This window comes from Nyctereutes procyonoides, unplaced genomic scaffold (assembly GCF_905146905.1).
Source record: "Nyctereutes procyonoides isolate TBG_1078 unplaced genomic scaffold, NYPRO_anot_genome, whole genome shotgun sequence".
Classification (NCBI taxonomy): domain Eukaryota; kingdom Metazoa; phylum Chordata; class Mammalia; order Carnivora; family Canidae; genus Nyctereutes; species Nyctereutes procyonoides.
The window spans coordinates 35,534,218-35,551,855 of NW_026575134.1; the positions used below are offsets into that span (position 1 = coordinate 35,534,218).

Here is a 17,638-nt window from a genome sequence, read left to right on the forward strand (position 1 = left end):
TATACTTATAGGGCAATAGGTACAATATCAAATGTCTCAACTAATTGTGTAAAATGGTTTGCAGAGCTCGTTATATTAGCATATAATTTGCATGTGACTATAAAGACTGTGAAGTCTATTCACAAGTAATTTTCAAGTTAAAAATTCCATTACTATTACCCTGAAGGCTGTCACAGATTTTTCTTTTTCTGATGCTTTTCACCTAATAACACTGAGTTTGATTCTCATTACCATGAATACTCAACTAAGAGCAGAACATACAGAGACTAGGAATGCAAGGAGAGCAATGACCAGCACAGACCTATGAGCCACAGCTGGGAAAATACTAAGAACATGAGGATATAAGAATTGCATGTATAGGCTAAATAATCCAGTGTCTGACAGAAATATTATTGAAAGAGGTTATGGTCTTTCAAGAAAAGGTATTCACTTCACCATTACTCTGATTTCCTTTACTTACTGATGTAAACAAGTCATTAGATTATGTCTCCTACTACTCATCATTGTCATCCAGCCAACCCTGAATCATTATCTTTCAAATATCCTGGCCTTTCAGTTTCTTGATCACCTCTCTCTTGATGATCTTGTCTCCATCCTACTTATGGTGCTTACCCTTATGATCCTACCTACTTATGGTGCTTACCCTTATGATCAGACCTTGCCATTATCAATAATTGGTATTCCCTTTCCTGCTCTTTCCTCCCCACAACTGCCACTTCCTATCTTTCCACCTAGAGGCCATCTGTAATCATTTGACCACACAGAGACCTCCATACCATTGCCTACGATTTCTTCACCCATTCTCCTTGATATACTCTTTTAATTATTTAATCACCTTGATCTATGGTCAGTCCTTGTCTCTACTTCCTTGCTCTTCTCTTGTTCTGTCTCACTCAGCAAAACTAGTCGGCTAAATTCAACTCTCTACCCACTCCACATCTGCCTCAGTGCAGCTAAAAGTGGTGGACAAATGGCTCCAACCAGGTGGAATGATCTCAGTATAAATTCATGACCTCAAACTTCAATAGGTCCTTAAGACTGCCTGGCAATCTCACTATTCACAGTCTTACCCTCCTCGATGACTTTTCCGCACTTTCTTTTTTTTTTTTTTATACAAACATCTAATATCCTTATCCATCTGTATTCTTAGCTTTTTTTTTTTTTTTTAAAGATTTGTTTATTTATGATAGTCACAGAGAGAGAGAGAGAGGCAGAGACACAGGAGGAGGGAGAACAGACTCCATGCCAGGAGCCCAACGTGGGACTCGATCCTGGGACTACAGGATCGCGTCCTGGGCCAAAGGCAGGCGCTAGACCGCCAAGCCACCCAGGGATCCCCTGTATTCTTAGCTTTTAACCTTCCACTGAGAAAACAGAAGCAACCAGCAGATACATCCATCAATACATTTACCTACCCATCAGCAACCATTCATTGATTGCTATAAATTTGGATTGCTTCCACCTCTTGGCTATTGTGAATAATGCTACTCTGAACATGGGTATGCAAATATCTCTTTGAAACCCTGCTTTCAATACTTTTAGATATACACCCAGAAGTGGGATTGCTCAATCATATAGTTCTATTTTTTAATTTTTTGAGAAATGCCATACCATTTTTCATAGCAGTTGTACCATTTTACAATCTCACTAAGGCACAAGGGTTCTAATTTCTCTACATCTTTGCCAACATTATTTCATATTTTTTTCAAGAATTTACCCAAATGGGTGTGAGGTATTATTTCATTGTGGCTTGGACTTGCATTTCTCTAATGATTAGTGCTGGTAAGTATCTTCTCAGTTGCTTGTTAGCCATGTGTATATCATCTTTGAAGAAATTTCCGTTCAAGCCCTTTGCCCAGATTCTAACCAGGCTATTTGTTATTGCTGAATTGTAGTTCTGTATGTATTTTGCATATTAATTCTTTATGACATAAAAGATTTCCAACTATTTCCTAGGTTGCCTTTTCACTCTGCTGATTGTATCTTTTGAAGCATAGAAGTGTTTTAGTTTGAAGTAGTCCCATTTGTTTATTTTTGCTTTCTTTGCTTGTGTTTTTGGTGTTATATCCTTGAAATAATTGTCAAATTCAATGTCATGAAGATTTTTCCCTTCACTTTCTTTTAAAACTTTCATAGTTTTGGGTCTTATGGTTAAGTCTTTAATCCATTCTAAGTTAATTTTATATACGGCATAAGATAATGGTCCATCTTCATTCTTTTGCATATAGAGATCCAGTTTTCCCAGTACCATTTATTGAAGACTGCTCTTTCCCCTTGAATAGTCTTAGCACTCCTGTTGATGACTGAGCAAAAATGCAAGGGTTTATTTTTGGGTCCTCTGTTATATTCTATTGGCCTAAATGCCTGCCTTTATGCCAGTACCAAACCATACTGCTCTAACGTAGCTTTGTAAAATGTTTTGAAATCAGGAAGTATAATACTTCCAACCTTGTTCTTTTGAAAGATTGTTTTGGCTATTTGGAGTCCCTTGAGATTGAGTCCCTGTATGACTTTAAATAAACTAAATAAACCTATTGTATCTCTTTCATGTTCAAAATGGGGGATACTACAAACTTTATGAGATTTGTGTAAAGATTAAGTAAAATAACAAAAATAATATGTTAATACCTGAGAGATAACTGGCTTTCAGTAATTGTTAATGATTATCAATTCCCATGCTGTAAATATAGTAATGCTCCAGTTGCAGGATGGATGCAAGTCAGGTGGGATAACAACATGGAACAAGGTATACTCTTAAGGAGGTAAGAAGGAATGGGACTAGTACAACAGTACCACCTAGAACTGCCAAGTGAGTCCCAAAAAACATTCTGTTACTGAGTCTTTTAATAAGCTTTCAGGAGTGAGCTAAGTTGTATGGGAGACACAGGAAATATGGCTACTGTTCAATCACAGTCATATCTAAGGAGGAATTGATTTCCAAATGTATTTTTCTTAAAAGAATGAATAAGATAGGGAAAAAGAAAGTTGATTGTCCAGATCAAAAATATTTGCTTATGTAGTTATATTCCTAAAGGAGAAATAGCTTTATCGATCTATTAATAAAAGTGTTTATTAGAATAAATTTTAGACATAGAAGCCGAAATAATAATAAAGATGGAAGCCTAAATTCATTAAGCCCTTACTATATTAGCTAGTGTTTGCTAAGTGGTAAATTTTTATTATTTCATTTAATAATTCTAAGAAGTAGTTTCTATTATTAATACTCCTATTAAAGCCTATATAATGGGGGCCCAAGAAGTAAAGTAACTTATACAATGTCATACAACTAGTAAGTGGAAGAGTCAGGATTCAAGCCTACATTGTCTAACCAAAGGGCCCCTATCTAAACTATGCTGTCTCACAAGAAGGTTTATAAAAAGAAAAAGAAAAAAAAAAAAAAAGGCCAAATCACCTACAATTCAAATACTCAGAGATAATTACTGTTAGGCTATTAATGTATATCTTTACAGACCATTTTCTACATATATACATCATATATTACATATATTATGTTGTTTTGTAATCTGTTTTGTTCTTATCTCCTCACTTTGCAAACAAGGTATTCCATTATGTGGATGCAACATGATTTAGTCAACCAATCTATACTGATAATTCTTAGGTTATCTGTAGATTTTCAGTAATGCACACAAATTATGATAATCATTCTTGTACACACACCTTTGTTAACTTGTATCATTATTTCTTTATGATCAATTCCCAGAAATGGGATGATGGCAACAATGATAATGTATACTCCAACTTTTGATACCCTTTCCTAGAATTATTTTAACAATGTACACTCCTAAGGTTAACACAAGTGACATCCACACTATCTTTAACACAGGGTGTTATCATTTTAAATATCTGATAGCTGAAAAAATGGTATCTCTTGGGTTTTGTTTGCATTTCTTCGATCACTAGTGAGGCTAACTAGTTATTTTTGTTTCTTCTTTTGAGAGCATCTCATTGTTATCTTTTGTCTGTTCTGTATTAGGATACTCAATTTGTTACCAGTTTTAAAATGCTCTTGGGGTGCCAATGTGGTTCAGTTGGTTAAGTATCTGACTCTTGATCTCGGCTTAGATCTTGATCTCATGGCCATGAGTTCAAGCCCTGTGTTGGGCTCTGTGCTAGGCTAGACATGGAGCCTACTTAAAGATAAAATGAAAATATTCTCAATTTACTAAAGATATTAAAACACATAAATTCACATATGTTTATTTTTTAAATCTTGAAACAATCTCAAACTTCCAGAAAAGCTGTTAGTATAGAAAAACATTTTTTTCCCTGTTCCACTACAGGATAAGTTGCTGACAAGATGACCCATCACTTCTTAATAACTTAGGCTACGATTCCTACAAACATTTTCTTATATAACAACAATATAACTGACTTAGGGTATTGATATAATTTGGAAATTGATAATACTATCTGATCTCAGACCCCATTCAAGTTTTGCCACTTGTCCCAATATCATTCTTCAGAGCAGAGGACTCAGTTCAGAATCACATGTTACATTCAGTTATTATGTCTCTCTTCAGTCCTACTCAATTTGGAAGTTCCTTAGACTTTCTTCACTTTTATGGCCTTAACACTTTTGAGGATTACAGGCCAGGTATTTGGTAGAATGTTCCCAATCTGGGTTTGTCTGATGTTTCCTTATGATTAGACTTAAATTATGTATATTTGGTAGAAATACCACAGATGTGTTGCTGAATTCTCACTGCATATTATCAGATGATACATGATCTCAATTTGCCCATTACTGCTGACATTAATTTGATTAAAGTTATGTCCACAAGGCTTCTGCACCATAAAATTATTCTTTCCCCCTGGAGTCAATAAATATTTTGTGGGAAGGTACTCTGTGGCTATGTAAATATTTTGTTCCTCAATAAGTTATTTATTCATTCAGTTATTTGTATCAATATGTACTCATGGTTTCCTGCTTTATTAAATGGGTTACAATCCATTGACCATCATTATTTATTCTGATGCTCAAATCTTCTCCTATTTGGCCAGTGGGAGCTCCTTTGAGCTGGCTTCTGTATTCTATTGACATACTCTGTTCTCATCATTCTTAAAGGACTTCTGAACATAAAAAGACTACAGGTATATCTTTACTTTCCTGTGAATCAAAATTTCTCTAAACAGTCCTGGTTCCCTCAAATGGAGAATGGTATTTAGGTCTGATCACTAGATATACTGACTGCTATTTTCCTACCCCAAGAGTTTAAGGCATTTTCTTCCTATATTTTTATTATAAGTTCACTTATTATATTTATTTAATCTTTAACTCTTTGGAAATATGGTTTGATGTGAGATTTGAAGTAAGGATTTCTTTATATTATTCCCAAATGATTAAACTTTCCCCACTTACTCGAAATACCTCCCTATTATAAAAATGATGGTTGGGGCACCTGGGTAGCATGGTTGGTTAATGGCTAACTCTTTATTTTGGCTCAGGTCATAATCTCAGATTCCTGAGATCCAGTCCTGTGTTGGACTTATGCTTAGTGCAGGGTCTGCTTGTCCCTCCTCTCCCCAACCCACACTCTGCTTAAACACATGCATGCTCGCTCTCTCTCTCTCAAATAAATAAAATCTTTAAAAAATTTTTTTGAAAACTATTTGTTCATCATAAAAATTCAAATACATAAAACATACAAAGAATAGGAAAAAAAAACCCAAATTCATGACCCAGAGGTGAATATTGTTATCAGTCTGAGGAACATTCTCTCATACATTTCTCTGTACCTGCCCTTCCTTCTATTCCTGAGAGAAATTAATGTGGGTTATTAAGAAGTATGCTGTTAAAATTGGTTTTGATTCTAAAGAATATTTTACCAATAAACAAATATAAACAGGGTATTAAGACCTATGTATATATTTAATTTTGGCATTTCTTTCACATCCTTTTAAATACTACACATACTATGAGTCTCTTAAATGATTTAAGAAGGAAATTTAGTTTGAGTTTTGTGATCTTCTTTGACCGCATATCATTAAGGTTTTGGAACCTAAATTAACATCTCCTGAATTAGTGTTAGAAAAGAATTTAGAATCAGCTATGTAAAATTTTATGTAAACAGGATTATACTATGTATCCTATTACTACAGTCTGCCTTTTCACTTCCTTATATCTTGGATAGTGAGCCAGGTATCCATCTCAAGTTTCTTATGTAGAAAAAAATGCTGCAGAACCTACCTGCTAGAGCCAGTGTGGCAGTCTTTGTAACTAGTATCAGTCACAGACCTTAATAAAAGATACTGTGCCCACCACCCTCCAAAGGATATTTCTCTTGGAAGGTAATGGGCACTTGGGCTTAAATAAATAAAGCTGCAGCTTAGATTCCTTTCCTCAATATTTGAAAGATGTGATTGGTATCTTTTTGGTTTTCCAATGTGACATTCAAACCATTCCTCTTCCTTCACTTTCTGGTAAAACAAATACAAACAAAATGCATGGTTTCTTACTTCTAACCAATCCCGATCACTCCCTTTTTAAGCTGCTGTCTTTATCTAGCTCCTGAATGTTTTCCTCTATCAATTGAAAACAATGTACCTAATTCAAATATCTTTTCTCAACCAACACTTCTAATCTTGGTAATTGCTCTGTCCATTTACTCTCATTATTAAGACCAGCCAGTCTACTACCAGTCTACTATCTCTTCTCTTTCTCTCATATATCAATAGCAGTTGTCTCCAATTCATTTTCTTAGCCTTAGAGTTTGCAATCCATCATTTTTTACTATGTTTAATACATTAAACTCCTGTTGCCTGAACCTGTCAAAACTTCAATCCTGCCTCTGCATCAGGGATCTCAGCAGAGATGCAAGACAGTAATACAAACTTATAGACTGTACCACCACAAATATTTGATATTTCCCTAGTTAGTATAGTCTTCTAGTCTGTGAAACAACCATTTCAAACCTTCCCCATTTAACCCAAACTCCTAAGAGGTAAGTAATTTCCTCAGCAGATGACCCTGCCTATTATTCACCGAGTAAAGAGAAGACCATAGTCCATATCTTTGACGCTACTCAAGACCCTGCCTCTATCCTTACAAACCTATTTGTTTGCATCTGCATTTTTATCTTCTTCCTTTTCCTCCTTCTCTCCAGTGGAGGAAATGCTACTATATATTAATGGCCAATCCTTGGCCGTGTGTGGCTTAGGAATTCTGCCAAATTATTTAGTAATTTGCCTAATGTCATAAAGCTAGAAACCACTATGTCCTCTTCCAATCTCCATCCATTCTTCTCTATTGAATTTTCTTATTCACAATAAAACAACAAAACAGCACAAACTTCTTGCTTCCCAAACCTCTTCCAATTACTGCTTTTTCTCTGTCCCCTTCATGAACAGATTTCTTAAAAGAATGATGTGACCTCTGCCTATCTCTCTGAACTCTTTCTTATGGCTCTATTACTCTGTTTCACCAACATAGCCTTTCAGGTCCTTAAACCACTGTCTTTCCTTTCTTGGCACACTGGCTGGCTCCAACACCCCCCCCCCCCCGCCACTCCCAAATAATTCTTGGCTACTCCCCTTTGTAGAATGGCTTTGGTCTTCTTATCTTCAGGTCTCAGCTCAAATGCTTTGTCTTCAGAGAGGCCAGTTCTGAACAACTCAAAGCATATCCTCTATTCCCATATAACCTGTGGAAAATGTTCTTTTTATTACTTATGGCAACTCTTAATGGCAAATATATTTATCTAGCTTTTTAAAAATTGTATGCTTTTTTACTAGACTGTAAACACTATACATGGTCAAGGATAACAGCTGCTTTGTTTACTACAATAAACCTAGAATTTAGCTTGCTAGACTCATAAAAGGTGCTTAGGTTCATAGGTATTCCTGTCAGATAATGTGTTCTAATAAATACTTCAGAATGTTTTTTAGATCAGTAAATGACACCAATCTAGTTCTATTGTCTGAAATCTGGAAAACATTCTTGATATTCCCTTTATTCTTTCCACAACCTCAATGAGATCAAAGAGATCAGAGCTGTAACTAGCAATCAGATTAAACAAGGGTCACAGGCCTTATAGGATCTCTGTTAGAATGTGGGTTTATTATTCTGGATGTTGCTATAGAAGATTTTTTTTCTTAAAGATTTTTACTTTTAAGTAATCTCTGTACCTAACATGGGACCCAAACCCACAACCTCAAGATCAAGAGTCATGTGATTCTACTGACTCAGCAGGCCAGGTGCCTCCAGAATGAGTTCATTTTTCTGAATGAAATTGGAAATAAGTGGAGTGTTTGTGCCAGAGTAGTGATAAGAGCTGACTTTTGCTGTAAAACTGTACTTACAAGATAAGCTATTAGTCACATATAGCTACTTATATTTATGTTAATTAACTTAAAATAACTCTTCTTTAAATGTTTGGTAGAATTCACCTGTGAAGCCATCTAGCCCTGGACTTTTGTTTGTGGGGAATTATTTGATTTCTGACTCAATTTCTTTGCTGATTTTTTTTTTCTTTGCTGATTATTGGTCTGTTCAAGTGTTCTGTCTCTCTCTCTGGTAGGTTCTATGTGTCAAGAAATTTATACAGTTCTTCCAATTTTTCCAATTTGTTGGCATATAGTTTTCAAAATATTCTCTTATAATTGATTGCATTTCTTTGGTGCTTCATTTATTGTGTTTTTCTAGCTCCTTTAGGTGTATGATCAGGTTATTTGAAATTTTTTTTTGCTTCTTGAGGTAGACCTATATTGCTATATACTTCCCTCCTAAAATTGCTTTTGCTGCAGGTATCTTTAAGTTTAAAATGAGTCTCCTGTAGGCAGCATGTAGATGGATCTTGTTTTCTCATCCATCATGACAACCTATGTCTTTTGACTGGAATCATTAATCCATTTGCATTCAAAGTATTATTGATAGATATATATTAATTACCATTTTATTTCTTATTTTGTCATTGTTTCTTTTTTTTTTTAATTAATTTTTATTGGTGTTCAATTTGCCAACATACAGAATAACACCCAGTGCTCATCCCGTCAAGTGTCCCCCTCCGTGCCCGTCACCCATTTTGTCATTGTTTCTAAAGATTTTCTCTGACATCGATTTTTGTGAAACTATTCCAAAAAATAGAAAAGGGAGGAAAACTTACAAATTCATTCTATGAGGCCAGCATTACCCTGATACCAAAATCAGATACAGACTCCATTAAAAAAGAGAGCTATAGGCCAATATCCCTGATTAACATGCATACAAAAATTCTCAGTAAAATACTAGCAAACAGAATTTGAAAATATATTAAAAAAATCATTCACTACGATCAAGTGGGATTAATTCCTGAACTGAAAGGGTAGTTCAATATCACAAATCAATCAAAGTGATATATCACGTTAAGAAAACAACTATTTAATTATTTCAATACAGGCAGATAAAGCATTTGACAAAGTACAACATCCATCCATGATAAAAACCCTCAGGAAAGTAGGTTTAGAGGAAACATACCTCAACATAATAAAGACCATGTATGAAAAATGCACAACTACTATCATCCTCAATGTGGAAAAACTCTATAATCAGGAACAAGACAGGGACATCCACTCTCACCATTGTTATTTAACATGGTACTGGCAGTCCTAGCCATAGCAATCAGATCACAAAAAGAAATAAAAGGCATCCAAGTCACTAAGGAAGAAGTCAAACTGTCACTATTTGCAGAACATAATGCTCTACACAGAAAGCCCAAAAAAACTAACATTGATACACGAATTCAGGAAAGTCACAAGGTTCAAAATCAATGTACAGAAATCTGTTGCATTTCTATACATCAATAATGAAGCAGCAGAATGAGAAATCAAGGAATCAATTCCATTTTTAATTGTACCAAAACCCATAAGATACTTAGGAATAAACCTAACCGAAGAGGTTAAAGACCCGTACTCTGAAAGCTATAAAACACTGATGAAAGAAATTGAAGATGACACAAAGAAATGGAAAGACATTCTGTGCTCACGTATTGAAAGAACAGATATTGTTAAAATGTCTGTATTACCCAAAGCAATCTACACATTTAATGCATCCCTATAAAAATACCAATAGCATTTTTCACAGAGCTAGAATAAACAATCCTAAAATTTGTATGGAACCATAAAAGAGCTGGAATAGCCAAAGTGACCTTGAAAAAGCAAATCAAAGCTGGAGGCACTATAATTTCAGACTTCAGGTTATATTACAAAGTTGTAGTGATCAAAACAGTAGGATACTGGCACAAAAATAGACACACAGGTCAATGGAACAGAACAGAAAACCCAGAAATAAAACCATAATTACATGGCCAATTAATTTTGACAAAGTAGGAAAGATAATGCAATGGGAAAAAGATCATCTCTTTAACAAATGATGTTGGGAAAACTAGACGGCAACATTCAAAACAATAAACTGGACCACTTTCTCACACAAACACAAAAAAATTCAAAACAGATAAAACACCTAAATGTTAGACCTGAAACCATAAAAACCTAGAGAACACAGGCAGTAATCTCATTGACATTGGCCATAGCAACTTCTCACTAGATATAGCTCCTAAGGTAAGGGAAACAAAATAAAAAATAAGCTATTGGGACTTCATCAAAATAAACAGCTTCTGAACAATGAAGGAAACAATCAAGAAAACTAAAAGGCAACCTACAGAATGGGAGAAGATATTTGCAAATGACATATCTGATAGAGTTAGTATTCAAAATTTATAAAGGCTTATAAAACTCAAGAGCCAAATAATCCAATTAAAAAACGAACAGAAGGGATCCCTGGGTGGCGCAGCGGTTTAGCGCCTGCCTTTGACCCGGGGTGTGATCCTGGAGACCTGGGATCGAATCCCACGTCGGGCTCCCGGTGCATGGAGCCTGCTTCTCCCTCTGCCTATGTCTCTGCCTCTCTCTCTCTCTCTCTATAATAAATAAAAAAAAAAATTAAAAAAAAAACGAACAGAAGACACATACAGACATTTCTCTAAAGACGACATACTGATGGTGAACAGACCCAAGAAAAGATGCTCAACATAATTCATCATCAGATAAATACAAATCAGAACTATAATAAGATAACACCTTACACCTGTCATAATGGCTAAAATCAACAACACAAGAAACACCAGTGCTGGCAAGGATGTGGAGAAAGGGGAACCCTCTTATACTGTTGATGGCAATGTAAACTGGTGCAGCCACTCGGGAAAACAGTATGGAGGTTTCTCAAAAAGTTAAAAACAGAACTACCCTATGATCCAGCAATTTCACTACTAGATACCTAACCAAAGAATATAAAAATACTAATCAAAGGGATACATGCACTGATGTTTATAACAGTGTTATCTAAAAGAGCCAAATCATGGAAACAGCCCATATGTCCATCAACTGATGAATGAATAAAGAAGGGGTGTGTGTGTGTATGTATATATATGTATTTATATATATATGTACATATATATTCATGGAATAAATTCATAGAATACACACACACATGCTGAATAATATTCAGCAACAAAAAAGAATACAGTCTTGCCATTTGCACAAATGTGTATGGAGCTAAGAGTATTATTCTAAGCAAAATAAGTCAGAGAAAGATAAATACCATATAATTTCACTCATATGTGGAATTTAAGAAACAAAGCAAATGTACAAAGGGGAAAAAAAAGAGAGACAAACCAAGAAACAGACTCTTAAACTACAGAGAACAAATGATGATTACCAGAGGGGAGGTAGGTAGAGATGGGTAAAATATGTCATAGGAATGAAGGTGTGTACTTGCTGTGATGAGCCCTGGGTGTTGTATGGAAGTGCTGAATCACTATATTGTATGTCTGAAACTATTATTACACTGTATATTAATTAACTGAAATTAAAAACCTAAAAAAATAAAAATTTCAGGAGTTGCTGAAAGGTTGGATGTAGGGAGTGAGAGAGAGGAGACAAGGGTCTAAGATTACTTTATTGAAAGAAGAATGAAATTTGGAAGGACATACATTAATAAGAGAGAGTATGTCTAGGGAACAATGACTGGGACTAGGAATGTAGGAATTAGGTGGGTAATAATAAAACAAATGCCTACTAATGAAGACTAATGAGCAACTAATTTCAGCATACCCAAAGGCTCTCTTGAAGGACAGAAAAAGAAAGGCAAACATGTAAGCAAGTAATTTCTTTTCACTGGTTAAAAAGAGATTTAGGATTAATAGTTCTCTCTCAGAATTTTTAGATATTTTCTTTTTACTTTAATCGTATCACCAGCAAAAAGGCCAATGAGTAAAATCCCTCCTCACATTTACATCTTGCTTTTCCTTAAGCTCCAAGATTTGTATTAATATATCACTCACTATATCCTTTTAATAAAGTAGTTTAGCATACTCCTGTTCTGAGCCTGTAGTCTCACCTAGAAGTTCTCTCACAAAATTCCACTCCCATGAGTGAATTTTCTACTTGTAACTTCTAAATATACCATGGCTCTCTGCTTCTCAATGTAAGAGATCAGTAGTTTTGAAATAAAATATACTCTTACATGGCTATGTTTCAGTTATTAGTTTTATCCCACTAAATCTTTGAGCTAAGAACAAGGGTATAGTTAATCTGAGTTATTACTATACTTTGTGCATTGATTCACTAGTTCATCAACTATAACTCAACACCTGTGTCCTAGATTCATGGAATAAAGAGACAAAGACAGCATAAACCCCTTCCTCAAGGATTTCCAATCCTTTAGAGGGAAGAAAAAAATGTAGACAAGACAATTATAGTGTAATGTGTTAAATGTTTGACAGAGTATGAACAAAAGGAAGTAGGAATGTATGAGTGGTCATAACTATAATTTGTCTAGGAAAATATTACAGAAGGCTTATACAGATGTTACATTTAAGTGGTAAACAGACTTGGCGAAGTAAGAAAAAAGAATGACTTCTTAAATCTTAATATTCTTATCCTTTCTGTTGATTTTCTCCTAAAAAGATAACTAGTTCTTCCAGAATTCAGCTCATTCAACGTAATTAATACAAAACTTTTAGTTAATATAAGAAGCTACTAACCATTTTTAGGATATCCATGTAAAAATAAAATCTTGAATTTCAAAGAAACATATCAAAATGAATCCAATTGTATGTAAACTCAATATTCAAGATCTGTTCTATTAAAAAATAACATTTTATAATATAGTGGTTATATCAATTGGATTGGGTTCCTATAACAAAATGCCACAAACTGAGTGGTTTAAATAATAGGAATTAATTTTGTCGAAGTTCTGGTGACTACAAGTCTGGGATCAAGGTGCTAGCAGCTTTGGTATCTAGGTGATAATGCTCTTGTTGGGTTACAGATGATCACTTTGTTGCTATGTTGCTCATATGGCCTTTCATGTGCTCAAGGGAAGAGAAGGAGCTGGATATCTTTACCTCTTTTTAAGAACACCAATCCTATCAGGCCAAGGTCCCACTTTCATGACCTCATCCAACTCCAATTATCTCCCAAGGGCCTCATTTTCAAATATCATCACATTGGGTTTCAACATATAAATCTGGGGTAGCAGGGAACAGTGGGTAGAATCACAAACATTCCGTTTGTAACAGTAGGTTAAACAGTATGTTGGTAGGTTTGTTAATAAATAAGGAAGCCAAGACACTATCCCTACCCTGAAGATGAGCATTATCTTCCTGAGGAAAACAACTGTCCTTTGTATACCCGCTAACAAAGCAAATTTAAAAAAATGCCAAATTAAAAAAATCTTAGATTATAGAATTATTCTCAAAATCAGTTTTCCTATCACTATTCTGTGACTCAGATTATCTGATTTAGGACAATGAAATATAACAAAACCATCTGGTAATATCAGAATTATATGGTTTTTATAGCCAGGCTTTCATTTGAAAGTTTAAATTATACGTACGACCATTTTCTATAGGCATACCAGTAAATAATTTTAAATTAGTTAATGCAATTTTAAATGACCTTCAGTTTTTCTTACCATAAAAAACTTTGTTCCAACAGTGCCTTTTAGAATATATGAAATTATATATTATATCCTCATATATGATACTGGGACACAGCTATATCCTCTAGTCTTCATTACAGGAAAAGTATAGACAACTAGTAAAGCTTAGCTTTATTGTTTTATAAATGAACCAGTAAAGTTCATTTTAGTGAAATGAGCACATGCTTTTCATAAATTAAATCTCACATGGTAAGTACTCATTTTCAAAATTAATTTAATTACATGTTTAAAGTTTAATTACATTTAATTAAGCATTTAAGTTTTATATGAAATAAATGAATTATCAGTTAACTACTATGAAATGAAATATTGCCTTGATAATTAAAATCTATAAATTTTCCTATTCTGTGCAAAAGTTCTAGTTCTCAAAAACATTCTGGAAAAAAAATATGTATTTTAAAGTCTGTAGGAGTATATTCTCATAGCTGATCAAGGTGTAGTTTTTCCTGGCAGCTGGCTTCATGTGCTGTACAGTTACTACAGCAGCAAATGGAGGCAGTCTGGCACAGAATAAAAAGCAGAGGTTTTGAAGATTTGGATTTGGGTCATAGACTTGGTCACTAACAGCCTAAGAGAGTGGGAAAGCTACTTAAGCATCTGTGACATCAAGTTCCTAAAAAATGGGGATAATATTACTTCTCTTGGAGGGTTGTGGGAGGATTAGATGAGATATCCCATGATCAAATGCCTGGAACAGTGCCTGACATGGAACAGGTATTCAAAATAAGTTAATTCCCTCCTTCTTTTAGTTGCTGAATGGATGAACAAAAATCTTGTACTTTGGTGCTTAAAAAAGTCTTACTCTTAAAGTATTTTATTAATTACAAAAATAACACCATATTTTTCATTTCCTTACATTATACTTAATGGACATTTTACATTTTTTATTTCCTTAAGGACTCCATAAATTGAAGCAATATAGTATTATTGCTAACACAGAATTCTGAGTCAGAAAGAACTGACTTTGAATTTGGGTTCCACTACTTACTCTTTGAGAAATCAGGGAAAAGTTATTTCCCACACCATAAACGTATAGGTATACCTGGTTTAGTGAATGGAAGAACTAGTATAATCCATATAATCACTCAATCTTAACAAAATTCTAGTGATATGGGTAGGACAAATGTATCCCCCAAACCAATTTTTCACAGAAGGATATTTATTTTCACTAAATTTAAGGTAAATTAAGCTTAACAGCAGGATGGACTCAGTGTCAGAACTAAGATTTTAAAATTTCTTTTTCAGTACTCTTTCCTTCATAACAGGAAGGTAAAGGCAAAGGACACCGATATCTCTTTTAAGCAGTAAAGCAAAAAAGAAAGATAAGGATCTGATTTAGGTTAATCCCGGTTCTATCACTTAATAGTGAGCCTCAAACAAATAACTTCTGTGAATTTCAGGAACTTCTTCTGGAAAATGGGAATACATACTTTGTTAGGGTTCATACAAGGATTGCACTACTACTAACAAATGTAATACATAGAGGAATGACTGACACACACGAGAGTCATTCATTAATGGCTACTAATACTAAGACAACATCAAAGCACCACTTCTGGTAAGTCTCAAGCCATAAAATGGAAAACCATAATGAAGATTTTGTATTTTTTGAAACAGATTTAATAACAATAAATAGGATAGTTTTCATTAAATTCTCAAGCCATACTCCTGGAAAGAGACTCTAGACTTGTAAGTCACTTCAGTTCATAACTTCTTGTTTATTAAATCTCCATGTAATAACTCATCTCACTTTGAAAATAATGGTTTTACAATATGAAAGAAAAGAGAAGCAACAACCTATTCCATGGATTACTTTCTTTCATTCAACTGCAGTAAGAACTGAAATTACATAGTCTTAACACTTTATAAAGTATTCAATGTCAAGGACTGTAATTTTCAGAGTTTTGCCTCAATAAAGGTAGCACTATAAACATGTTATGTTGGTTTAATATTTAAAACTCTTCATTGGGCCAGCCCAGGTGGCTCAGCGGTTTAGCACCGCCTTTGGCCCAGGGCTTGATCCTGGAGACCCGGGATCGAGTCCCGTGTTGGGCTCCCAGCGTGGAGCCTGCTTCTCCCTCTGCCTTTCTCTCTCTCTCATGAATTAAAAAAAAAAAAAAAAAAAAAAATCTTAAAAAGAAAAAAACAATTCTTCATTGGAAAACTCAAAAAAATCCTAAATTCTTCAAAGGCAACCTAAAAAAATACAAATTACTGTATTTACAGAATAATGAGAAATAGAAAGACTTAATAAATATTAGAAAATATACACTTATTTACTTTCTGAAAGGACACTTAACTGAAAAACAGCAGTACTTCATACCATTTTCACTGCTATTTTATTAATACGTAGTATTTAGTTATCTATCTGCATTTAGGGCTAAAAGACCTTGACTTAAAAACTATTCCACATTTTCTTGACAATAAAACCAGCAGGTATTATAATTTTGGTATCCAGACTTTTTAAACAGCAAATTAAGAATAATAGCATATCCAACAGTTACAGGACCAGAAAAAGAAAACCACATATAAAGAAATAATATGAAGCATATGTACAATTAAGGTTATGTATTATATAGAAAACATTTATTATTAGAAATGCACCTTTAGTTATGTATTCTTTCAAAGAATGTGGTAAAGATGCACTCTGTTAACCTGTGGAATCAGAATTGGGTCATTAACTTACCATGGTTCTATATTAAGAGTTGGGGATAATTTTTCTGGAAAAAAAAATCCATGCCATTTTGAAGCCTCAATTAGTTCTTGTGGCATCCTTTTTGATAAATCATAATAGTGACCAAATCTTGAAGAAGATACTGGTCCAGGCTGTTAAGAAAAGCCATATTAGTTGTTTAAGAAAAACCATATTAGTTGTTTAAAAATTACTTTTTTTAACTATAATGTATTTGAAATACATTCAGCAAAATACTGATATATTTGTGCATTTTAATGCTGATAGGAAGAGCTGATATACACAGACTTAATAAGTTTCAAAAAAAGCATACTACAATTTTTATTATTTTCAATGATACTTAGAAATCAACCTTTTCCTCTCCCATGTTTCTTTGCTCTTGGTGGCTCCCTAAATTTGACAAGAACTTGAACACCTCTTTGCTTTTCTTACTGTATATACCTGCCTAAGCTAAAAAGAAATTAATAATATATCTTAATTATTTTTAAAGTTTCCAGGTTTAAATGACAAATCAAATATGGAATTCCTAAGAACTAATGAAAATTTAAGCCAATGAAATCACTGGTGAGGGGCCCAAAAGAAACTAGCTATTGATACTACGTATTTGCATTTTCAGACTTAAAAAATGCCTAACAACATCAGATTATACAGTAACATAGAATAAAAAAAATTTAAGTCTGATAGAAACATTTTTCTCAGTCTGTGAGTTTGGCATTTATTTTCTAAGTAAAATGACTGTTCATCCCTTCATAAGATACTGTTTATTTTCATTAACGAAAGAGACTGATCAATCAGCTCAACCTAATGTTTTCAATACAAAGTATATACAAGTATGTTTCCCAAAACATGATTTATCTATTTACCAGGGCAGTATTAGCAAATAAATTGAGAGACATAAAGTACGTTTCTTAAAAATAGGGTAAAGTTTTTAAATGTAAAGTTATTAGTAT

The 17,638-nt window shown here is 34.0% G+C and overlaps 1 protein-coding gene across 5 annotated transcripts in view; it reads right to left on the minus strand.

The window, feature by feature from the left end:
* The window catches only part of ELP4 (elongator acetyltransferase complex subunit 4), a 252,754-nt gene that overhangs the window by 169,695 nt on the left and 65,421 nt on the right, over positions 1 to 17,638 (minus strand). For all 5 annotated transcript variants that reach the window (XR_008661309.1, XR_008661310.1, XR_008661311.1 and 2 more), the window contains exon 5: positions 16,683 to 16,822. Coding sequence is in view for 2 of the 5 variants with exons in the window: in XM_055301054.1 (XP_055157029.1) it covers positions 16,683 to 16,822 (140 nt within the window). In the remaining 3 variants the exon portion in view is untranslated. The remainder of the gene's footprint in view (positions 1 to 16,682; positions 16,823 to 17,638) is intronic.